The sequence below is a fragment of the Emydura macquarii genome, unplaced genomic scaffold, assembly GCF_026122565.2.
Source record: "Emydura macquarii macquarii isolate MOO-44397 ecotype Brisbane River unplaced genomic scaffold, CSIRO-AGI_Emac_v2 contig_1348, whole genome shotgun sequence".
Classification (NCBI taxonomy): Eukaryota; Metazoa; Chordata; order Testudines; family Chelidae; genus Emydura; species Emydura macquarii.
In genome coordinates this window covers 13,666,872-13,693,132 of record NW_027131485.1, presented here as the reverse complement: position 1 = coordinate 13,693,132, position 26,261 = coordinate 13,666,872, and the positions used below count along the sequence as shown (strand labels likewise).

At 39.9% G+C, this 26,261-nt stretch overlaps 1 protein-coding gene across 1 annotated transcript in view; it reads left to right on the top strand.

Annotated features, from left to right (window-relative positions):
* LOC137155260 (ectonucleotide pyrophosphatase/phosphodiesterase family member 7-like) overlaps positions 1 to 12,399 on the top strand; it is a 35,946-nt gene extending 23,547 nt beyond the window's left edge. The window contains exons 3-4 of the mRNA XM_067551465.1: positions 4,824 to 5,450; positions 12,058 to 12,399. Coding sequence (XP_067407566.1) covers positions 4,824 to 5,450; positions 12,058 to 12,399 — 969 coding nt within the window. The remainder of the gene's footprint in view (positions 1 to 4,823; positions 5,451 to 12,057) is intronic.
* Positions 12,400 to 26,261: the final 13,862 nt, after the last annotated feature.

The following is a 26,261-nucleotide window of genomic DNA, read 5'->3' as shown; positions in this document are numbered from 1 at the left end:
TAAAGCAAGTTGGGAGGCAGTATGATCTAGGGCAGTGGTTCTCAACCAGTGTATCAAGACCCTCATCGGTGCCATAAAAGGCAACCAGGCGGATCGTGAGATGTTGAAATTGTACAAAAACATCTCATTCCCCCACTCCCTGCACACTTCTAACCTTCAAAGTCAACTATTCTTGGTCAGCTTCTAAAGAAGAACATACAAATGAATTAGAATTGTTACATTTTTCCACTGGTACTTTGATAGTAAAAGTGAAGGGGGGGAGATTATTCTAAACCAAAAGATTTTCACAAAGGGTTGACAACCTGAAAAGGTTGAGAAACACTGATTTAATGGACAGGGCAGTGAACTGGGTGTCAAGATACCTGGGTTCTGTTCCCATCTCTGCCACTGATCTCCTGTAACCTGGGACAAGTCACTTCCTCTCTGTGCCTCGGTCTCCCCTCCCACCCTTTTTTTTCCGTCACATCTGTTTAGATCATAAGCTCTTTGGGCAGAAACTGTCTCTTGCTGTATGTGCATGCACAATGTCCAGCACTGTGGGGGCACCCATCTCAGTTGAATCTCATCATCATCATAGTACAACAATTTCCAAATGCCAAAATTTTAAGCCAGTATAAGCCACCTAAAGTAAAGCTGTATGCATGGCTGATTGTTTGATTACTGTTTGATCAAAAAATTTAAAAAAAATAATTGGGAGAAAAAGTTTTAGGTTAACCCAAAACAAGGATTTTTCAAATTTGGGGGCAAATCAAAAAGTTGGAGACAAGAATCATTTCAGGTCAAATGAAATATTGTTTCCTTTTCATTTTTAAAAAATGAAAAGGAAAGTACATTTCAAAACAAAAGTAATTTTGAATTGAAAAAAATCAAAACAATTCATTCTGACTGTGTGAAAACAAAACATTTTGATTGGATTAGAATTTGGGGGTAGAGGGATGAAACAATTCAGGAAATTTGACACAAATCTGCAAAACATTATGGCCAACCCGAATCAAACTTTTTTCACTAAAAATGCAAGCAAAATATTTTACCCATTGCTTCCTCAGTTGATCATTCTGGTCCTAAGCAGGACATACAGTTTCCTGGAATTTGGCTCTGGAATTTGATACTGTATTGATCATACTTTCTTCTAGTATTTCTGTAAACTCATGAATGTTATAACTAGGATGTATCTTCTGCCTTCTGTGGTGTTTCTCTTTGTAAAATTAACTTTGAAGTCATTTTTGACCTTTCCATAATCTTAAATCTTTGGATAAAGAAGGAGCAGACTGGATCTTGGATCTTAGTTGCTTATGCTTAGTTGCTTATGCTATGCCTTTTGGGGGGCTTATGTCTTAGTTTTACTAAGCTATTGTCTTTACAGATTCAAGACATGTAGGCCTTTGCATTACTACCTTAATCCATGCCTATGGCTTACCTACCTATACTTATCGGCTGTACTTCAAAATATGAGCTATTAACATTGCATTTGATGGACAGACACTTTAAAATAAACATTTCTTTCTTTAAAAGAACCTTGATTTCAGCAACTTTCCAGGACATTCATCATATCAGAATAAGACATTATGAAGATGCTCGATGGAATAAATCCAGGGTCTTGTGGGACTCCTCTCCAGTATAATTTGAGAGTTTGTACAACACAGAGAACCAGAGAGTGGCAGAGACAAAAGCTTATTTCAGATTTTTTTTTAAATCAGCTAGATTTTTACCAGGCCAATGGAGACCTGCAAGCGAGTAGGAAAATCTGAAGCACAGTGAAATGTGTCAGATCTATTGCAGGGATCAAAGGTCTTCAATTATACAAGACTGAAAATATATTTAAAATCCAAGTGAGTTTCTTGCCTTACAATTAGTCCAAGTCCCTGGCTATGTAATAACCTGCGTGGAACTAGAAGGAAGGAACCCAGGTTGCAGGAGAGGAGAGTTTGGAACATGCGCCAGGAAATTAGTTTGTATGCACATGGCTAGAATGCTAGCTGCAGTTGCAGCAGCTCTTTAAACTGTTCTGTTAATGACGAGCCAGCTTAGTTTTACAAGTAAAAAGTCCTTTCCTGTTATTACCCGCATGCAGTACATGAAAGAGACTAAAAGGAGGAGAATCTCACTAGCTTCAGAGGCAGCATAGGCCAGTTGACTTGGGCTAATGGTAAGGCAGAGACTCACTTGCATTTTAATCCTAGCTCTTGGTAGTGATCTTGACCTTTAACATCTCGGTCTGGTGTGTAAATTTGAGGTAATACTATGTATTGATCAACTGCTCGTGTGATGAATTAGTTAAGCACTGTAAAGCATTTTTAAAGTGCTGAAACTCACTATAATGCACACAAAACTCATCGGTAACTGGGACCCTAGTAGCTCTGAAGCCTCCAGCTCATTTGGACAATAGCCCAATGCATAATAAATGAAACGCTGACAATGCATTGATCCCAGCACAAGAAGCTGGCCTCCACTTCTCTTACAGCAACAAGCAGGTGGTGACCTGAAGATTCCCCTCCCTGCTGCCACTTCCCATGTACCAGACATCCTGCCTCTCCACCTTCCAACCCTTCCTGAACACCCACTTCTTCCACTTAGCCCTTCATTGCAGATCTCTGTTGACTCTGCTTCTGATATTGCCTCATTGAAATCAATGGAACTCTTGTCACTGATTTCAGTGGAATTAGTCAGGGCTTAAAATCCCTGCTCTAAAATGCATCTGTCCAAATTAGATCACGAGCTGCTCAGATGAGGAGCCACATTTACTGGAGATAAGTAAACACTATGTACACAAGTACCTTCCCCTCTCAGAATCCATCTCTGCTTGCATGCCTCACTTTATAACCCTTTACATTTAAACATAAAAAGAAATCCAACGACCTGGTAGCTAACAAGATAATGGCCAAATATACTGTACAATCCCTTTGCTAGTTTGATGCATCATTTCCTCCTTCTTTTGTCTGTATTCTGCCTGTTTATGTTGTAAGAAAACACCTTTTACCCCACCTGTTTTACATGTCTATAAAGTAGAATGCCCACCAACAGCATCAATATAAACAATCTATGGTGCCATATAATGAACTTGAAAAGATTTGGAAAAATTGCCACTGTCACAAAATTTCAAATTTTTTAACACCAGCATCATGTCTGTCCTCCTTTATGGAGCAGAGTCATGGAAATAAACAACAGACACTGGTAAAATTAACTCATTCAAAAGTAAATGCCTGTGGAACATCTTCAAAATCCATTGGAAATCATTTCTTGCAACATCAGAAATTCTAAGGAGAGCAAATCAATCTAAAGCATCAAATATGGCAAGATGACGACAATGGCCATATTTAGGACAGGATTTAAGAATGTCACCAACACGACTTCCATGACAAGTGGTAATACGAACACCACTTGGAAAGAGAAAAGTGGGTGACATAGAGAAATATTACGCAGAACAATAGAGAAAGAAGTCGAATCCATCAACATGTCACTCAGAAGCCTGAGCAGATCAGCACAAGACCAAAATAAGTGGTAGAAAATGTGGACACCCTATGCCCTAAAGCTGCAAGAGAAGAAAAAATATATAATATGTAACATGGTTACAGATGGGCCATTAACTCATCTTCATGTTCATATCACAGTGTTGCCAACTCATGATTTTATCATATCTCTCATGTTATCCTTTGCTTTTCTTAAAGCCCCAACTCCTGGTATCATGTCATTTCATGACATCTGCCTTCATTAAATATTCAGTTTCTAGCCTTCAAGGTGGCAGAGGAAAGCTGGAAAACATGAACACCAACTACTTCAGTACCACAAGGCAAATTAAAAGAACCCAACATTACTTATTATTAGTGACTTTCTAGTCAACCACTCATGATTTTGGGAGGCCTGACTCATGAATGTTGAATATCTGGGGTTGACATTCCTGGATCCAGTTGTGACTCAGGTTTATCACTCTAAAAAGACAAACAGGTAATCCTAGATGTAAATCTCTCTGAATTTTCCATAATCTCTGAGTTGGATCTGAATTCAGATCCAAAGTCAACAGCTTAGGCCTTTTCCTAATTATAATTCTCAATTCCCAGTCTTGCTCTGCTCCCTTTGCTTGTCACTGTTCCTGCACAACCCAACCCAAATTCTCACTCTCCCTCCTTATTTTATTCTTCCATATTTCTAGTTCCCTTGAATTGTATACACTAATATTCTACCATCCAGATGTGCATATAAATTTCACTGAAGATGTATTTCATGCCATAACATTTTTCAGTCAATATGATTTCATATGTACAGCCTGAAATTTTCCTCATTGTGGCATGAGCTTCTTTAATGATGCACTGCCAATGTGCTCCAATACTTTTTTGGATGGGGCAACTCTGTTTAGAGAGAGTGAAAAAGAAGGTAGTTTGTTTTCCACATATATTCAGAACTTGACCTTTTCATAGTGAGTCTATCACCAATGTGCCAATAGTATCTGTTTGTTGCAGAGGTATTTTGGGGAGGATCTGGGGGACAAGTAGAGAGGAAGAAGGAGGGAAAGTGGATATATACATCCAATCTACACAATATCCATTCCTTCAGAACTGAGATGAGACTAAGTTTATTTCACAAATGCCATCTAATTATATGAAATGTTATTTTTAAGATATATCCTTTGTACTAGTCCTAAGAGTTATGTTCATCTGCATTTTTCTTGAATTTTATATGCCGATCATACAGTACACTTAACTCTCATGTTTTGAAATCTGTTTAATACACAGGTATGGTATGCAGCTGTCAAAAGTAATTGACGTTATAGATTTTGCCCTGTTATTAACACAGTACAAATATCACCTTCCATCTATTCAATTTTTCAGGGGAAAAAAACAGCCTCATTCCATTATCCTGGCGGTGGTGCCACTTACAAGGGGCAGTCGGTCGACAGAACTCTAGTAGAGTCATTTGATCATCCTGACAGCAACGAGACAGAGTGGAGAGAGAATATTGACATGGTTATGAGCTGGTTTACCAAAGACAACTTTGATTTTGTCACACTTTACTATGGAGAACCTGATAAAGTAGGGCACATGAAGGGCCCTGAAACAGAAGACAGGAAGCTTATAATTAAACAAATTGATAGAACTATTGGCTACCTTGTAGAATCTATTGAGAAATATGGCTTAAAGGATAAGCTGAATGTCATCATTACCTCGGATCATGGAATGACCACAGTAAAGAAGAAACCTGAAGTACAAGAGATCTTATTGTCCAACTACATCAAATTCAGCAACTTGACCAAGTTTGATATACTAGACTATGGTGGCTTTGGAATGATATCCCCCAAAGCAGGGAAAGAAGAGGAACTATACCAGCTGCTGAAGAATGCTCATCCACATCTAAAGGTGTACAAAAAAGAAGAGTTTCCTGAACACTTCCACTATGCGAAAAATGAACGAGTTTTACCAATCCTTGTTTATGGTGACTCTGGTTATAGTATTAATGGGGTAAGTTCATTTTTGAATCTAAAACCACAATCAGGTTTCTTGACAGCCTCTAAAAGATTCCACAGACTAGTCACTTTACAGTATTGTTCACCATTTGTAATTGGGGTTGGTTTTGCTTCATAATAAATTAAGCAATTTCCAGTGCTGATAGGTAAAACATGTACTTTTACCACATCCTGAAATGAGGCTGTATTAGCTCATGGTACTAAATCGTAGCCTCTTGGGGGCAGGAACTTGTTTTTTGGTCTGTTTTTACACTGCGCTTAGCACAATGGGCTGCTGGGCCATGACTGGGGTCCTAAGTGTGACTGCTATATAAATAAATACGTATATACTATTTTATCCTGTGTTATTTGCAGGAAAATAGCAGTGACACCAGCATAACATTTGTATTGCTACAGAGGGATGATATGGATTCTCTATCTCTTGAGGTCTTCAAATCAAGACTGGGTGCCTTTGTGGAAGATATGTTGTAGTCAAACAAGTTATTGGGCTCAATACAGGAGTAACTGAATTCAATATCAATACCCTGATCTATATTATATAGGAAATCAAACTAGACCAGTGGCTTTCAACCTCCAGACTACTGTACCCCATTCAGGAGTCTGATTTGTCTTACGTACCATCAAGTTTCACCTCACTTAATGACTTACTTACAAAAATCATACAAAAATACAAAAGTGTCAATTATTGATTATTGTTGGATTTTGCACACTATTATTGAAAAATTGCTTACTTTCTCATTTTTTACCATATAATTATAAAATAAATCAATTGGATATAAATATTGTAGTTACATTTCAGTGTATAGTATATAGAGCAGTATAAACAGACATTGTCTGCATGAAATTTTAGTTTGTATTATTTTACTAGTGCTTTATAAGTAGACTGTTGTAAAACTAGGCAAATATCTAGATGAGTTCATGTACCCCTGGAAGACCTCTGCATATCCCTAGGGATGCATGTACTCCAGGCTGAGAATCACTGGACTAGATGATCCCCTTGTGCTAATGGTCCCTTCAAATCTATGAAACAATGGAGTCCATATTAAAAAAAAAAAAAAAAAGACTTATGACCATATTGAGTGTGTCACATGAGGTTTGCCATGACGCCACACGAACTCCACACATTTTACTTAATGAATCTGAGTTTTAGCAGACTTTGAGGACTCTGAATTGGAATTTGGAACAATGGGCTTCCTTCTAACCTCTGACCAATAGAGCCTTGTGGACAATCAAAACATTAAGCCATTCTGGGGATTTAAAATGCCTGATCTTTTTGAAACACTCAGAGAAACAGGGTGATAGGGGAATCTGAAGGGTTAAATAAAAAAAAATCCCAAGGTCCCATCATTAATTTCAGTGAGCTCTGGATCAGGCCCTAAATGAGTTCCAGTAAAGTTTATATTCTGCCAACGTTTTAGTCTATGAACAAATTTATTGTTCCATCTTCATTTTAATAAGTTATGGCATCTGAATGCCATGCTTTATATAGTACATCTAGAACAGTAAGAAAGCTGAATCTCAAAACACAAGCAAGGGTAAGGATTCTGGTGAGACACTGTGTTCACCTAGAAGTTGTAGGTTTAAGAATATGAAGAGATTGATAGTTTACCCTTTCACAAGAAGTGAATTTGATGTGAAAAATCTATGAACTGTATAGGTAGCAAGTGGACATGATGACTTACAAAACTCAATCACATAAAGTCCCTAGTATTTAGTTTTTTCTCTCAACCTGCTATCATGCACTTGTGGGGAGCTTCTTTTTAAACTATCATTCTTTTCTCTAAGAGAAACAGTATCTTCATCAATGGATATCATCTCTTCAGTACTAATTGCTAAGAACCAAAGACTTCCGTCCTCACTCAGACAAACTAACTAAAATTCCAATTGCATTGCCATCTGGCTTCCAATGAATTGCTGGAGTTCTGCAACTTGTCAGTTCATATTTAAAAATAAGAACAATCTATTTATAAAAAGGAGGGTTGGGGTGTTTTTACTATTATAGGTGCAATTCTAGAGGATCCATTTTGCATAAACTTCAGATAGAGTACTACAAGTAAGTGCAAATCATTTAAAAAGACTTTCAGCAGGCATACCTCCACTGCTTCAGTGTTTATTATTTTGTTAAATAAATCTATTTGTGCTGAAATATATCAGTCTTGGTCATAGTCCAAATTTCCATTTGTTTGAAAACTTTGAAGATAACTGGATGAGCTATACTGGAGTTATGCAAGTATGAACAAGTTACAATTTTTCCAAACATTCATATAAAATTTGTGGCCATACAACCCCAAAATAGCTGGACCAAGAAACTGCAAACTGGACTGCTTTGTAGCTCTCACTGAGTCTTTAACAAGTAAATCAGTTTTGAAGATCAATTGAATAGATTGAAAGTTATGATTTTTTTAAAATATGGAAGTGCCTGTGAATTAGGATCTCTGACTTTTTGATGTATTTAAATAAGACAGTTAAAGAGACTCAGTTATAGATAGTTCAGGACAGCTAAGAATTTATCATGAATATTCTTTGGAAGAGAAAATGATATACATGCACAGCTTGGCTTAAATGCATCCATTTCCCAAGGCTGACTGTTGGGAAGTTCAATGTCAATTTCGCCTTATTACTCCTACATGTATTTATTTGGCCTATCATAAACAAATTCTCATAGACTCATTGACTTTAAGGTCAGAAGGGACCATTTTGATCATCTAGTCTGACCTCCTGCACAACGCAGGCCACAGAACTTCACCCACTCACTCCTGTAATAGACCCCTAACTTAAGACTGAGTTATTGAAGTCCTCAAATAATAATTTAAAAACTTCAAGGCACAGAGAATCCACCAGCAAGTAAACTGTGCCCTATGCTACAGAGGAAAGCGAAAAAACCCCAGGGCCTTTGCCAATCTGTTCTGGGGGAAAATTTCTTCCCGACCCCAAATATGGCAATCAGCTAAACCCTGAGCATGTGAGCAAGACTCATGAGCCAGACACCCAAGAAAGAATTCTCTGTAGTAACTCAGACCCCTTCCCCCCATCTAACATCCCATCACAGGCCATTGGGCATATTTACCCCTAGTAGTCAGTCAATTGCCAAGTTAGGCGGTCCCATCATACCATTCCCTCCATAAACTTATCAAGCTCAGTCATGAAACCAGCTAGCTTTTTTTGCACCCACTGCTCCCCATGGAAGACTGTTCCAGAACTTCACTCCTCCTCTGATGGTTAGAAACCTGCATCTAATTTCAAGTCTAAACTTCCTGTTAGCCAGTTTATATCCAATTCTCTCCTTGTATTTCCACATGCCAAATATTTTTAGACTATTATGACTCCACCTACAACCTGACCTGTCACTTACCCAACCTACTTTATACAACATCTAATTCTTTTATTCCTTCCTTGGTGATCAATCCCTCCAGCTCCCTACTCACTTTCAAAGCCCTTCCCTGAACCCGCTCCAATTTCTTAGCATCTGATAGTAGGGTGCCCACAACCAAAAGCAACATTTTAGATATGGTGGTCCCAAGAACTATACAGAGAAAATCACCATCTCCCTGCATGTGATATGGAGCCCTTGAATGTGACAACCATAGCTGTATTTTACTGCCATTTTACACCGCAAACTCTTAATCTCACCTGCAGCCCAGGACTTAATAGGAAGGAGAAACTTGGAAAGCAATAAAGCATGTGTGTTTTGGTTATTTTTCCCTGAATGTATTTATTTGCATTTTTCTGACTTAATCTTATTATTACTTATTCTGCCCATGTGTCTAACCTATTCAGATTCCTTTTGTATTATTTATCTCCACCCCCACTAAGCCTCCCACAGCTTTTGTACTATGTGAACATTAATACTCTGCTCTTGTAGCGCTAATGAGTAGGAACACACCTGATTTCTTTAAGCTCAGATGTCCCAAATGATCCCTAGCCTGCTCCTTATCTCTTTTATAAACTATCCATCACTTCACAGCTATCCAGACTTTGTCTTCATTATTCTTGCTGACAACATTTTAAAAAGGAATATCAACCATTTTAAACCATTGTTAATTTCATTCCCTACTTGTTGAGCGATGGACCTGCATGTTTGTGGACTGGCTCCCCTGGTCTAACAGCAACCTTTCAGCACCCAGATTTTTCTTCCTACACACCAAGTTTCACTTTTGAGGTCTGAGAGGCCTCGGTCTTGTACAGAAACAACTCAGTTCAAACTACAACCCAATTCTTTGTCACTTGGGCAAAGAGCCCTGTCTCTTACGGAGCAACTTCTACAGCATTTCCTATTCCTCCTCTGAGCGCCTCATAGAGGCTCATACCCTTCCTCATTCCCTCTTGCTCGCCTCCACCCACGGGAGATGACAACACATGGTTACCCAAGGCCTCTGTACCTTAATTGAGCCATTTCCTTTCATGGACTTTTTCCCCTGGTGTATTTATTCCTTCCGGCTCCCACTTCTAACAAACTTCTCCTGCAGCAGTTCTCTGACCCCTGCAATCTTCACTGACCTGCTGTATTCTTGTGAGGTTGCCAACCCTCTTTTCCTTTTAAGCTCAGCCACTTCTTATACGCAGCCCTTGCTCTTTTCCGAGGAAGGGGACGCTGTATAATTTGAATTACAGGGTGTTGGTGGATTCTCCAGCTCTCCTTTTCACTCTGGACACACATGGAAATGGGTCTGAGACAGTGATGAACAACTGAAAAGGAAATCAGAACTTCACTTCAGCTCTCACAGACAGAGAACACACCCAGTTTGTGAATTAGTTTTTGGGGCTGGATTTTTTATTTAGAAACCTAGATCAGTTTATACAGTAGCTGTAATGGGGCTGTCTGGTGATTAGAGCAAATGCAGTGGAAGTCAGGTCTCTCAGGTTCTGGTCTCTCTTTTGCCATTGACTGACTGTGAAAGACCGTGGGAGACCTGCTAAATAGCTCTGTGCCTCAGTTCACCAATTTGTATGGTGAGGATAAACTGTGTGTAATTTGGCTCCTTTGGATTTTGAAAAAATCATCCTTAGTATGCTAGAAAGTTTTAAAAGTAATATCCCCTCCATGACTCTAGACAACATAGTAAGGGTTCAGCTGCCCCCCATTGCTAAAATAGAGATTCTGTCAGTTGCTGTGCACAAACACTGTCATTCTCTTCCCCAGATGGCTACCTCTATACAGAGTATCCATTTGCCCGTATTTATATAATGAATATCTTTCCCCCTGTTGGACGGACAGAGCTTATCCAAAAGTGGTGGACAAATGCTCTGTAGCCTATATTGTAACTTACAGTTTTGTCCTCAGAAGTTATGGTCAGCTTCATCTGAGCCAAAATAATGAGACTACAGCTACTTGTTGAGCAACCATGATGTACAATGGCCACTGAGGCAGTTCCTAAAACTTGCTGACCACTCATGATTAGAATTTAAATCAGGAGGGGAGATTTGCATTAGACTATTTAACATTTGTTGTCATCTTGGTAAATCACAGTCCTGGTAAATTGCATTACATTTTTGGAGCCATATCTATTTTCTACAATGGATCACTGCAGGTATTTTAACAATTTAAGCCTTCTCACCCTAAGATTTTTTCCTAGGAAGCCACCCTTTCTGCATGCCACGATAAATGGATTCAGGAATTAGGATGAAGCCGTAAATCCACTAACAGAGTGCAAAGCTTTGCGGGAATGATACTTCCCCCACTGTTACTTTTGGCAATTACGTGTCCTGCATTGTTACAAAGCCCTAATATTAAAACCAGTTAGCTCATTTGTGGCTTTCCCACAGGCCCCTAAGGCCTAGCAGGAAGCAGTGCATTGTTGGGCTGCTCCAGGGGCACTTCAGGAAGCAGATTTTGACTCCAAGTCACAATCTGCCTCCCAGTTCCCTAGCTGTGCAGGTACTTTCCCTGCAGAAGGCCTATACCTGATAAGGCAAACTTTCCCTACTGTGCCAACAGAGCTATGCAAGCCAGTGCATTGGGAGGGGGTGGGAGCAAAGGCTCTTCCCACGCCCACAGCTATGTAGAAGCTGACATAGCAGTCCTGTGGAGACAGCTGTCCTTCCCATGACCAGGGTAACTTTAAAAGTGTCCTTTACTTCCTTGCCCAGCTGCATAAATCAAGGCACGAGCTGGCCCTTAGCATCCTGAGTAGAATCAGGTGTCATAATTCTGACAATGGTCATTACATTTTGACTGCATATTTTAACAAAACAAAGAAATTGCATGTTCTTTTGGAGTGTTTTCTGGAAAATTTAAGGAGAGACAGGATCTGGAATTGTCCAAGCTCACTGTTACACCAACCTAGTGCATCACATAGTGAACACAAAAGCACACATCCTTGAACCTACATGTGGTTCTTCATGCATTTCTTACTGAAATTGCCTTCCACCTCCCTCGGTTCCCTTCTGGTTTCAGCTGAATACTGTGTTTTCCTTCACTTCCTCATTTAAGTTGGTTTGTATTGCTGTGTGCTATTATACAGCAGTTGCATTTCATCCCAGAAGCAGAAGCTTCTTCAGTTAGAACTAAATGATTTCTGGATGTGAAGTTAAGTTTGAGGGTGCCTTTGGGATGAAAGGCACTAGATAAATCTAAGAGACTGACTGACTGTTTTTTCTTTCAGAGGTTTATATTATATGTTAACAAAGGTGATCATGGATTTGATAATGAGAACATGGACATGAAGACAATATTCAGAGCTTTCGGTCCTGATTTCAAAGAGAATTACTTAGCTGAGCCCTTTGACAGTATCCACATTTATGCACTCATGTGTAAACTCCTGGGTGTCAATCCAGAGCCCAATAATGGATCTCTAGCATTTACAGAGAAAATGCTCACTGATACTTCAGAGCCTCAGCCAAACATCTTGCTTGCTGCTATCATTTTAAGTGCCATAGTAGCAGTGCTTGTGCTAACATTCATCTCATCCGTGACTTACACGGCCATCCAACGCAATAAGGGGTAAGTAAGTGTTCTTTAGAGCTTGCATGCTTACACCAAGGGAAAAGCAATGGAATGATGGAGATGGGAGTCAGGAGTCTTGGGCTCAGATATTACAATGATTGGGACCATGTATTTACACACAAAGATAGATAAAGTCTATGATCCTGAATAAGCCAGTTAACTTTTGACAAAGCTTTCCCCATCAGTAAAAATGGTTATGAATAGTTACGATAGGAGATACTCAGTAGGGTAATTGGTATCATATCTGAGCCCCTTCTAGCCTCTAGTATATTTATCCTTATCACATCCCTGTAAGTTAGGAAAGCGTTATCCCCATTTTGCAAATGGCAAAACAGGCACAGAGAAACTAGGTGACTTGCCCAAGGTCACATAGGAAGTCTGTGGATGGTGAAAAACAATGGAATACAGGGACTCTAAGTCTCAGGCCAGCACCCTGACCACTAGGCAATTCTTTCCCCTCATAAAATAGGGAAAGCTCTACAAACCTACCCTGGGCTCTGAAAGTCCAGCCGGTGATATGTCAGTGCAAAGGATTATTATCGACACCTGTGCTGTACAGGCCTAGATTAACAAGATGCTCTTGTGCCTGAAGCTCATGCCTTGACATTTAGTGTTGAAACTCAGAGCCAGGAAGCATGCAGCAGACCTGACTCTCCATATCGTGCACCTTGGGGAACCATTTATCCCTGTGTGAAGCTGGTATATAATGCTACTCTGAGCAGCATTTCATACCAGCTTCACAAAGGAGGAAATTGTACATTATGTAGCCAGAGACGGAGAATCAGGCTCTACTTGTCTACACTGCGGGGTCATGAACTCTAGGGCGGCAGGAAGGGATTTCTAAAGTAATCTAACATGTTGTGTACTAATTGTTCTGTGTAGACATTGCTCGTGTTCTGTAACCAATGCTATTTTGAAATAGTACTATGTTAAAGAACACTAGGGAAACCTTTGGTGTGCACCTGAAGGGTCTCCCTAGACCAATTAACGTCCAACATTTTAGTACATTTTAGAAATCACACCTTTGTAAAGCACATTACATGACTATGTACACAAGCTTATTCATCTGCCTCTGAAACAAAGCAGCCTGCCCTCTTTGGGCTTGATTCTCTCCTCTCACACTCCCGTCAATCAGGAGTTACTCCACTGAGGCCAGAGTTAGTGGTGTAAATAGGATCGTAACTGGACCTTTTATGCTTATGAGTGCTGCAGCAGCAAATGTAATGGTAATTAACAAAAGGGCAATATCCCATTAGAAGGTTTTCTGTTCAGATGATCATTTTGCACATGTTCTGGAAGAGTGACAGGAAAATACATGGTCATAATAAGCTTTTCATAGAAACTTGTCTGAGACTGCTAAGTGAGGCCCAAGAAAAAAATATCCTCCATTTAAAAGAAGTTACATAATGCAAAAAGGAAACTTCTGAATCCTCTCTCTTATACAATGGAAGTTTAACCTTTTTCCCTCAAAACTACTTTATGACAGCAATAATAGTCTCTCGTTCTAGTTTGATATGAGACTGTGCCATAAATCCCTGAGCTTTCATTCCTGATTAATTAATATTCATCTATGCTAAAGAATGGAATGCAATGTTGTTGCACTTGAAAAACAAAGAGAATCAGCAAATATGAGATTTATTTTAGGAGGCACCAGGTTGTTCATTGCAAATCATGTTTTATTCACGCCTTTAAAATATACAAGACACCAAAAATTGCATTTCCACTCTTTGAAATCTCAATAAAACATTGGTTCAATAATTTTCCAGTCATAATTTAGTCATATTTCACACACATTGATTATTCTGGATGAAATATATATGTGAGCATTATTACATTCAATGGAAACATTCTAGTAAACAGCATGTATTTATTAGAACACTTCATTATTTAGGATTCTCTCAGCCAGCAATTATGAGGACCATTTTTCTTGGTGACAATATAAAAGAAGATGTCAAGGAATTTTAATTTTGTTTTATATTTGTTTAGTTATTTAAGAATGGACTGCAATAGAATTAACCATAGCACAGAGGGATCCAATACACAACAAGTAAATGGCAAAAAAGTACCTATAGAACTTTTATGTTGGAGCCTTCTAGAAAGTCATAACACTTGGGTCCAGTGGCCACTTCGGCCCTCGTAGGTAGAGTTGCCCACACTTCCAAATGGTTTAACCACCCCAAATTTCACAGGTGTTGGAAAATCCAGCCTTATTTGTCTTGCAATCCAAAGCTGAATGTGGAAGAGCGCTGAAATTCTTACACCACCAGTTGAAGTCCATGGGAAATGGAAGGGCTCATAAGCTCCGGAAATCAGGCCCTTGAGGGCAGATCTACACTCTAAAGAAAAACCCACAGCACTGAGTCTCAGGGCCCACGTCAAAAGATTAGGGCTCCTGGGGCTAAAAATAGCAGCAGAGACATTGGGCTTAGGTTCTGAAACCCAGCAGAGGAGGATCTCAAAGACCAGGCTCCAGCCTGAGCAGGAACATTTACACTGCTATCCTTTAGCCCTGCAGCCAGAGCCCAAGTCAAATAACCTGGGCTCTGAGACTAGGTGCCATAGGTTTTCCTTTGCAGGGTATATGTACCCTTAGGTCTTAAAATTTATTTCAGCCTCTGCATGGCAACAGTGTTTTGTGCGTCAGATCCATTGATATCAATGAGATCTTTTTAGACCCTGTGTCTTCACATGGACATTTGATCAGTACATAATACTGCATCACAAACTGTGACATCTTGTATGACAGTTTCATGTTCCCAGCAACACTGAGACCTGTGTTCTTCCACACATTCATATGTGATCTGGAAAAAGGGGTGAACAGTGCAGTGACCAAGTTTGCAGACTATATAAAGTTACTCAAGAAGGGGACTTCCAAACCTGACTGCAAAGAGTTCCAAAGGGATCTCACAAAACTAGGTAACTGGGCAACAAAATAGAAGATAAATTCAATGTTGGTAAATGCAAAATAATGCACATTCAAAAACAAACGCCAATTATACATACAAATTCATGGGGTCTAAATTTGCTGTTACCGCTCAAGAAAGATCTTGGAGTCATTGTGGATAGTTCTCTGAAAACATCTGCTCAGTGCGCAGCAACAGTCCAAAAAAGCTAATAATGTTAAGATTTATTAAGAAAGGGATAGCTAATGAGACAGAAAATATCAGAATGCCACTGTATAAATCCATGGTATGCCCACATCTTGAATACTGTGTGCAGTTCTAGTCACCCCATCTCAAAAAAATAGATTAGAATTGGAAAAAAGTACAGAGAAGAGCAACAAAAATCATTAGGGGTATGGAACATGTTCTGTATGAGGAGTGATTAAAGAGACTGGGACTTTTCAGTGTGGAGACAAGACAACTAAGGTCTATAAAATTGTGACTGGTGTGGAGAAAGTGAATAAAGAAGTGTTGTTTAATCCTTCACATAAAATATTGGGTGATCCCTGGTTCCTATGAAATTAATAGGCAGCAGTTTAAAACAAAACTAAAGGAAGTACTTCTTCACACAACGCATAGTCAACCTGCAGAACTCATTGCCAAGGGATGTTGTGATAGTCAAAATGATAAGGTTTATAAAAAAAAACAACTGAGATCCATCAATGGCTAGTAACCAAGATGATCAGGGATACAACCCCAAGCTCTGGGTGTCTCTAGCCTCTGTTTGCCAGAAACCAAGAGTGGACAACAAGAGATGGATCACTCAATGGATTGCCTGTCCTGTTCTTAAGTTCCTTCTTAAATATTTGGCATTGGCCACTGTTGGAAGACAGGATAATGGGCTAGATGGACCATTGGTCTGACTCACCATGGCTGTTCCTATTGTCTTGTCTAGGTTTTATATGAAGAGTATTATTCTTGTGCAGCAGCACAAATCCAATCCCACGGGAGTCTTCAGGATGGAGAGGCTTGGAGATGTAATTTGCACAATTGATATACTTGATAGTGTTTTTTTCTGGACAGTATAGCAACACCAGGAAGGCAGATTATCAAAGCCAGCACCTCAGTGAGAGGAGCCCATTTGAAACATCATGTTGACAGTGTTATGGGCCAGTAAACTTAGCAGTTGTGGCTCATACCCAACCCCTTCAGCAGAATGAGATAGCACTTAGCACAAAGGACTTAATTTCACACAAAATTTTGCAGTAAGGACACACATTAAAGAGATTTAAACAGGAAAGAGAATGACGACTTCTAGTTCCTTTCCTGTGCTACCAGTGATCATATTCCTCTCCACATTTACAGTGTACAACAGTGGTTTTAAACCTTCTTTCATCCGTGGCGCGCGCACACACAAAAAAAAAAAAAGTCAAATGGAGGTGGGGGCCCCTTTGGAAATCTATTGTCTCTATATGTCGTTGAATTTTGGTCAGTTCCTTTTCAGTCTAAGGGGTCCACAGACCACAGGTTGAGAACCACTGGTGTACAGCATTCTCTTCAACCACTTCCACACATATGGAACACTAAAACTAAACAGCACTACTTATCAGCACCGGATCCTCAACCCATTGAATTCAATAGAAAGTCTCATTGATTCCAATAGGGTCATGCCTCTTGTCTCAGGGTCCAAACAAAAAAGGATCATACCAAGTATTTTGGCTACAAGGCCCATCTGTCTCCTCTTTTACTGTTAAGCAATCAGCAGCGGCACCATAGGAGTGCCATCTGTATACCCATAAAGTTACATGAAAAATTAGAGCCAGAAACAATGTTAAATAAAGTTACATTATAAAATCCTCTTTCCCCTCCACCCTATCCCCTTTGGGAGACAGGTGGGAGCAGGGAATGTTTAACATCTCCATGGTTTTGAAAGGTCTTAGCTCAAGATAAAACAAGAAGTGCTTGCAATTCATGTTGTGAATGAATATTAAGGATAGTCTAGATTGTGAGTCTCTAATGCACATATGCAGGATGCATTGCTTTAGCTGCCTTCTGTTCTCTAAGCACCCAGGTATTTGTGAAATGTAAACTGCAGTTTACTCTGCATGTCAATGAAATGGTTAAGAGTTAACAGATTCTGCATCAAATTCAGTTAACAATTCAGAATAAATCTGTTGTAAGAGTTTAACCTGACAGTCATCCTTAGTATTGCAATAACACTGATGCTTACAAAAAGCAGCAAGAGAGAAATTAAGATGAGCAGTATAGAGAAGAAATCAGGATATCCTCTTGACCTTTTCCTAGAATATTAGAACAAAGGGATGCTTAATGAAATTTAAAACGGCACCAGATTTAAAGAAATACATTTTTAACCTATGCATAGATAGCCTGTGTAACTCACTACTGAGAGATACCATTGAAGTTACACACTTTGCAGGATTCAAAAGAGTATTAGACATTTATGTAAATAAGACATGTTCAGGGAACAACAACCTAGGGTTAGGAAGAAGTTTCCCTATGGACAAGTTATTCCATACTTGTCCCTTATAGAGTATCTTGCATCTTTCACTGGCCATTCTCAGAGAAAACATGCTGAGCTAAACAGGGCATCTGTTTGATCCAGTAGACCTATTTCTACTTCCCTACATTTGCAGGGTGGACTGTGCATGTATAGAAAACATCTTGATTCTGTTTGTTCTACACTTAATATATTGAACTCAATGCGTTGGATGAAGGAAACCCATTCTCAGTTAAATGTAATGGGAGATATTTCTTATTTTGTATATTGGTCATCTATAATTTGAAACAGATGAATTCCCCCACCCGCACATACACAAAGCATTTTCCATTTCTAATTAACAATATCTTAGCAGATGTTTTGTTAGCTATAATCATCTATCTCTGGTTACATGACTCTAGAAATGGCTTCAACAATCTGCTATAAGAAGCAATGATCTGTACGAACACTGATGAAATGCACTCACTCAAAATGCAGTTGTCAAGGCTTCTTTTTTAATCGGAGCATATGTCTTCCTTTGATTTTGTAGAGTGTGAAATGTGAACCCACCAGACTCCTCAGACACATCTTACCTACTGTATGACATACTAAACCTCCAAAATTAGCATAATTTAGGCACCTGTGATATCTGTAACCATGGTGGGAGCAGTGCTTTAATCAGTATGGGATTTAGAAGCGAAGGGAAATAGTCTTAGACATCCATGGAAGCTACACATGACGACAGGAAGAATGGCCACATAAACTGGTTCTAGGTATTAGTAATTGACATCATACCATATGTGGTCAAGTCAGAAACTGTTGAGAAACTGCTACCGCTATGAACACAAGTAGTACAACCTGTATTGGTCAATGCCAAGTGCTGGGCAGCAGTTAATTAACCCAGAACCCTCAGGAAGCGCCAATGGCTTTGGGAGGATGAGCACCTAAGGATGTTAGTGGAACCCCTGATGGAGGAAAAGCCATCAAAAGGCAGATGAGCAAATTCACCTCGGGTATTTGCTAGCAGCCTCCACACAGGACAGACTGGGCTTTTCAGCCATGGCTGATAACCAATCTAGGAGTGGAGCCCCAAAGGCAGGCAAAGGGAAGGTCTCCTCTGCACTGGCAGCTCCAGCAGTGTAGCTGGTTCCCAATGTATTGACTTCTGTCCTGTCTTTGGTCTAAACCAATGAATCCAAGATGGATACATTGACACATGGGCAAAGCAGCACCTCCATATTAATTGCCCAGACTATTGCAGCCATATTACATGGAGAGGTCACTCCATCCTAGCTGGCAACATGGACACAATATGGAAGGTGACAGTTGGAAAAAGAAGAAATTAAGAAGTTTCCAGGCTTGGAAGCTGGAATGTTAGGACCATGTGCCCAGGACTGACAGATGACCTATAATACACAAGCCGCATATGAAGTCAGCTTTGATAGACCATGAGCTGTACAAACTCAATGTTGACATTGCAGTAAACAAGACCTGCAGATGATGGTTCTGTCCAAGAGGCCAATTAAAACCTTCTTTTGGCAGAATAAAAGCATCAAAGACAATCATCTGAATGGTGACAGTTTTGCTGTGAGAAATACATGGGTAAAGCTCCTGGAAATACCTGTTGAGAAGTCAGAGCACATTCTCTCACTTAAATTTTAGACGATTATCAGCTTTGTGAACATTAGTGCTTATGCACCAACATTCAAAATCTAGCCATGAAGAGAAAGATATAAAAAGTTGTAAAATGTATCATCAAGTTGCCAAAAGAATACCATCAACTGAACAACTTTTCCTTCTCTATAACTTCAATGCAAGAGTCAGTGCACATAACACATGGCCAGATTGCCTACGACATTTTGGCATTAGCAAGATGAATGAGAACGACCAAGAACTTCTTGAATTCTGTGCCCAAAACCAAATAGGAATTACCAATTCATATTTTGCAGGAAAAGATGACCCAAAAGTGTCATGTCAACATCCACCATCATGCCACTGGCACCAATTAGATCTTGTCATTGTCCAGAGGAAAGAACTACCCTCAGTACAAAATATTCATGTTTCACAGTGCTGATTGTGACACCAGCCATTCTTTGATGACTAGCAAGGTGAAGATTACAGCTAAGAAATTATATATAGCAAAACTTGGGAGAAAGCCCAAAAATCAACACTTCTAACATGAAAAAAAACAGAAATGCCAGGAGTTTGTGTAGGCTTTTGAACTCAGCATGCATGGGAAAGTCACTACCAGAGAAGGCAGAGAAATTTTGGGAAGATTTAAGATAAACAATCCATGAAACAGCTTTAGCTACATTTAGGGGGAAGAGATGATCAAAAAAAGGATTGGTTTGAAGAAAATGAAATGGAACTATTACCTTTTGTTAACACTAAGAACACAGCCTACTTGGAACACAATAAGAAGCCAGTACAGAGCACCAAAATGAGACTTTGGCATGCAAAAGCCAAGGTACAGCAAGCAAGTAGATGCTGTGCAAATCATTACTGGACCAAGATTTGTGAAGAGATACAGACAGCTTCATACACTGGAAATCTCAATGTCACATATGAATGCCTGAAGAAAATTCTAGGCCCCCTCTGTCAATAAGGTTGCCCCTCTTAAATCGCAAAGTGGTGAAATTATTACAGATAGAAGTAAGCAGCTGTCTCCTTGGGGTGAACATTATTCAGTGCTATACACACAAGAAAGGAATATCACCAGTGAATCACTGGATCAAATACCAACTCTACAAGTCATGCCATAGCTAGTTGTGGAGCCCACTTTAGAAAAGCTAAGCAAGGCCACTGATTTGTTATCAAGTGACAGGAAAAAGATGGCATCCCAGTGGAAATTCTTAAGTGCAGGAAAGAAAGCCTACTACCACATCTCTATCAGTTGCTACTTCAGTGCTGGAAAGAGGGTGAGGTGCCACAAGAGATGCGTGACAACCACCATGTATAAAAAAAAGGTCAAAAGGGTGACCAACTACAGGGATATCTTGCTACTAAGTTTAGCAGGAAAAGCTTTCACAAAAAAGTCATGTTAGGTGCACCTACAACAGCTGGCAAATCCTGTCTACCCTGAATCAGAGTAGAGATTCAGGGATGGAAGATCAACTAGACATGATATTTTCTGTGTCAACTTCAAGAAAACTGCAGCGAGCAAAACGGACCATTGTACATTGCCTTTGTGAACCTAACCAAAGCATTTGACAGTCAGCAGAACAGGTCTATTTGCAGTACTAGAAAGATAGGATGTCCATCAACCTTGTTAAGTCTTATATGTTAATTTCATGACAACAGGAAAGCACATGTCTAGTTTGACAGGTCTACTTTAGACAGCTTTGTGATGAAAAGCAAGGATGCGTTCTTGCCCCTACACACTTTGGAATCTTCTTCTCAGTACTCCTGAACTGTGCGTTTAAGGACATGAAAGATGGAGTTTCTCTCTCACTATTTAAGGCAAACATTAAAGTCAGAAAGGTGCTAATAGGGAATTTCTATTTATTGATAATGCTGCCCTTGTAGCAGACCTTCATCGTGGGCTATAAGAACTCATGGACCACCTTTCAAGTGCTTGTCAGACATTTGATGTCACCATTAGCATTAAGAAAAACTGTTGTGTTAGGACATGGGACTCCACAAGATTCTTTAATCACCTTAAATGCAAACCAGCTAAAAGTGGTCCAAAAGTTCAGTTATTTAGGTTCTACAGTGACTACCAACCTCTCACTGGATGAAGAGCTAAATGTTTGCATTGGAAATGCTGCCACCACCTTTAGTAGGCTAACTAAAAGAGCATGGAACGACTCAAAACTTACCATCAAGATAAAATGCTAGTGTACCAAGCTTGTGTCCTCAGCTCTCTCAGGTATGGTGGGGAAACATGGGCAATTTATGTTCATCAGGAGAAAAGGTTAAACAGGTTCCACTTATGCTGCTTACACCATGTATTCAACATCAAATGGCAAGATACAGTTACCAAAACAGAGGTTCTTCAAAAGGCAAATGTACCAGGTGTGACAGCCTTGCTCAAGCAAAGACGACTGCACTGGCTGGGCCATCTGAGCAGGTTGGAAGACGGATGCATACCTATGGACATACTACATGGTGAGGTATCAGAGGGAACAACAGGGCACCCTAAGCTTCACTATAAAGATACATGCAAGCAAGATGTGAAGGGATTTGGAATTGATCCTGACTGATGGGAAACCTTGGCAAGGGATCATAACAAGTGGCGTCATCATCGCCATCAAAGTCCATGACAGGAGCTGGCTCCTTCAGCTTGAAGAGCTTGTAGGAAGCAAGCAGCTCCTAACCAAGACACATATTTGCAGTAACTGTCAAAGATTATGCAAATCTCATATTGGACTATTTAGTAACATGAGACATTGCAAACCATCTACATCAGAGGCTGCAATTTCCACCATCTCTCGCAGACAAAAGGAGGTCAGTCACAACATCTGTTATTCATATTTGCTGAGAAGTGGGAAGATATGGCCCTTTTTTGGTGCAAGTTATCCAGTGCCCAGATTAGCAGAGGGCCACTTAGTGACACTGGTTGCATGTGTCATGTGTGTCTCATTTCCTGCATGCCATGCCTTTACATTTGTAAGAACAATCCCTGCTTGCAGATGTCAGCTGACATATTGTCCTCAGAGTTGCTCCAGCCTATAATGGATGACACACAGACACAGAGCTCTCTCATGCAAATGTGACTTCTGTTCTTTGCTATTTTTCTTTAATCTAAAATAGGTCATTTAGACAAAGGCTGAGATGTGCAAACCCCAAAGGGTCCCCACTGAAATTAATGGGTGAAATTTGGTGTCTAATCTCTTTAATTTGCTATGACAATCTCAGTCCAGAGGTAGGTATTTTATTGTTTCTGAAAACATCACAGTACTGTGTATACCTCTATTACATATTAGTTCCAAGTGACAGCAGCGGGAGATCTGTAAGTAGGAGTATACCATCTGCAATACAGACCCTTGATGCAGCCTAGACAGGAGAATTTTGCCCCAAATGTTTTCATAGTACTTATTTTAAAACTTAATAAAAAAAGAACTTTCAATCTCTTTAACGAGTATTTTCTTACCCCACCTACAGGCTAAACAAGAATCATCACAAAGCAATGAAGAATGCACCATCATCATCAACAATGTTGTGAATCAACTTGCATTTTGAGAGAAGATATAGTATTTGAAAAATCAAGTCTGCATCTTGTTCTTTTTGGTTCTATTTGCTGTATGTCTGCTACCAGAAACTGGTAGAAAGCTAAATAAAAGATCATTTTACATGTTTTTTAAAGCTTCTGGCTAGATATATTATAATAAAGGTCCTAAAAAATTCCTTGGTCTCAAAACAGTGAGCATAGTAACATGATATTTTACAAATAAGAGGGCATCAGCATGTTCAACAAAAAAAATGGACAGTCGGTTGGGAATGACCTCAACCGCTGGATCCTACATGCTCCTAAGCCAACCAGTTCTGGGAAGACCCAGGTCACTATTCCTAGCTCTGGGTTTTTAAGGCATACTTCCCGCTACTAACCTCATGTCCTTGGGATGTGGGGCACCACAGCTACCTTAAACTGCAGAATTAGTGCCTCAGCCCCCTCAAGCCCCCCATTTGCTTATTTATATTCACCACGCTGTGGGAAATCTAAACTGCTGTCCTTTCAGGGACAACATGGCAGGCAAATAAGAAATACAGGCTTAGCAAAGGAATTTCTTAACAAGTCACTTTTACTCTTGAAAGCACTGGAGAGTTGCAGATCTTTGAAAAACAAAATCCTGAACATGCCCTATTAGTCTGATCTTACTCCTCTTGTGAATCCTGTATTTGGCCTGCATCCTTAGACTAGATAACCCTTTTTGCCTTCTCACTCCTTATTTACCCCAAAAGAACTCTGCAAATTAAGCATGAACTAAATAGTTAGTGACCACAATTTCAGGCCTTCCGAATAATTATGCAGGCACTTCAGCGACTAGTATAAATAGATACAGTCCTTTAATTAGACTGTGATTGCAATTAAAAGTTACTGGTTTGATTCTTAAACCGTAGTTCCATTTTTGTGGGCATAAAGTTGTGCCCACAATTTCTCACCTGATGTGAATTGCGAGGAAAAGAATCAATGAACTGACGGTGCAAAGTTCTGGGCCCGATTCACCTCAGCCACAAAAAATAAAGGCCCAGTTTGAAAAAGAGGCTATATCATTCTGCTACTTCTTTCAATTGTCTACCTACTTATGGTCCCATTAACACATTATTTAAGTATCTAACACCACCCATGAGGGAGGGAAGAAGTACTATTATCCCCATTTTTACAGATAGGGAACTGAGGCACAGAGAGGCTGTGACTTGCCCCCAGTCATACAGGAAATCTATGGAAGAGTCAAACCCAGATTTCCCAAATCCTAGGCTAGGCGTCCTAGTCACTGGGACACTTTGAATATTGAACACTGGCCAAAATAGCTAACATTCCAGGCACCAATTTTATCTTGTTGCAAGGTTAAATGGTCATCTTCACTTCAGCAGCATCTTGATCATTTCAGTTCCAAGGATAAAACTAACAGATTGCAATTGACCACATGTGGCTGGCTTCAGTATTAACACCCTCATGACATGAATGTACCAACCCCAGAAGGCCACAGGACCATTTTTCCTCTCTATCCCCACTAAGTTTGCCTACAAGTTTATTAGCAAACCTAGGATCAATTTTTAAACAACTGAGTGTTCGCTATTTGTCTAAACAGCACTGTTGAAGAGTTTATAGCTGTACAATGCAAATTTGAACACAAACATTCAACAAGCCTGCAGTCATGCGTCCTTGGGCTGTCATCTCCTTACATGTCACAAAACAAGGAATACTAGGTTTGATCAACACTGACAGACCTCTCCAAGAAAAATCAAGGGTTACACAGGAAGTTGTGATGGTGAGTCAGTAATTCTTGCTAAACTAAATACTTCAGCCATGTTATAGTCACTGTGCAGTAGGAGGTGCCATCTTTCAGTTTCGATGTAAAACCACTGATTTATTATCTATCCCAGGACATTTTTTAGCCATATCAAAAGGCATTATGTCCACTGTACTCAACATATTTCAACCAAGTTATTACATCTTGCCTAAAGTTTCCTCTGCAAGTTCTCTTCTTCATTTCCTGTCCCACATGGTCATACAATATTGCTGTGTATGGTTTAAACAGTACTCATGTTTCACCTCAGAAGTGAGTATATTTCAATGACTAATGAAGAGACGTTATATATTAAGAGTGGGGCTCTTAGTGTAAGCCATAAAAACAGCAGGAGTCTGTGAAAGTGCCTAGCATAAAAATCTGTCTACCTGAAGTTCCAGAGGGGTAGCCATGTTAGTCTGTATACAGCAAAAACAACGGGAGTCCTGTAGCACTTTAAAGACTAACAAATTAATTTCTGCAGGCATAAGCTGTCATGGGCTGTTACGTTGTTTTTGCTGTCTACCTGAAATATCTCTCAAATATTTTACTTGGAATCTTTTTGCTATGCACAGAAAAATCTTTCCCAGCCAGTGCTCCAAACAGGTCCTATAGCATTCCAGTGGGAGATCCCAGATGCCACTTCTTATGATATTTTGGAAAAATGCCATTGAGACAGAATGTAGAAAATCTGAGTGAGTGCACTCTACCAGTTCATTCCTCAAGAAAAGAGACAAAGCTGCCAAAAACCTGCTCAGAGAGAGTCAGGAAACTGCATTAGAAAGGTGACTGGTGACAGCTATTCACAAGGCACAGTGTCTTTTATGAGGCATGCCAAGTGGTAAAGAGGACGATGTCCATCACCATTCAGAGTACAATGCACAGTGCTCAGGCAACTTTTAGATATGAAAAGTGACTTTAAACAGGACGTGTAAATGAATACAACAATATATATTGTATAGCTATAGAAGGATGAAGATAAATCTTTGACGTGCCTCATGCAAGTGATCTGGGTTTTTACGGCTGCTCCAGACCTAAACCACACTGACCGCTCAAGAAGAAGAGATAAATAGAGCCAAATTCAAGTTTCTTGTCCTTTCCTTTAAAGCTCTTCCCAATTCTGCCCCCTCCCTACTTATTTCATCCCTGCCCCTTCCTGCTCTACTTCACCAGTGATGCCGCCTTGAATGCCAATTTGTCTGCTTCTCCCACAACACCTCAGCTCATTCTTCCACGCTGCCGCCTCTCTAAAGTAATCCTCATGGCCACTACCCCCTCCTCCTGTAAAGCCTCTCTCAAGACCAACTTCTGCTGGGATGCTAAAGAGAAATTAGCTGCCTATGACATTGAGGTTGAGCAGTAACGTCAGAAACAGCTCTATTGAATTAACCAAACAATCACATTGCATGCTTAGGCTAAGTGTCCACTATGAGCAAGGAGTGTGATTCCCAGCTTGGGCACACATGCTTGCGCTAATACTCACCAAGCTAGCATGTTAAAATTGATAGTGTTGTTTGGGCAGCAAAGAGCAGCT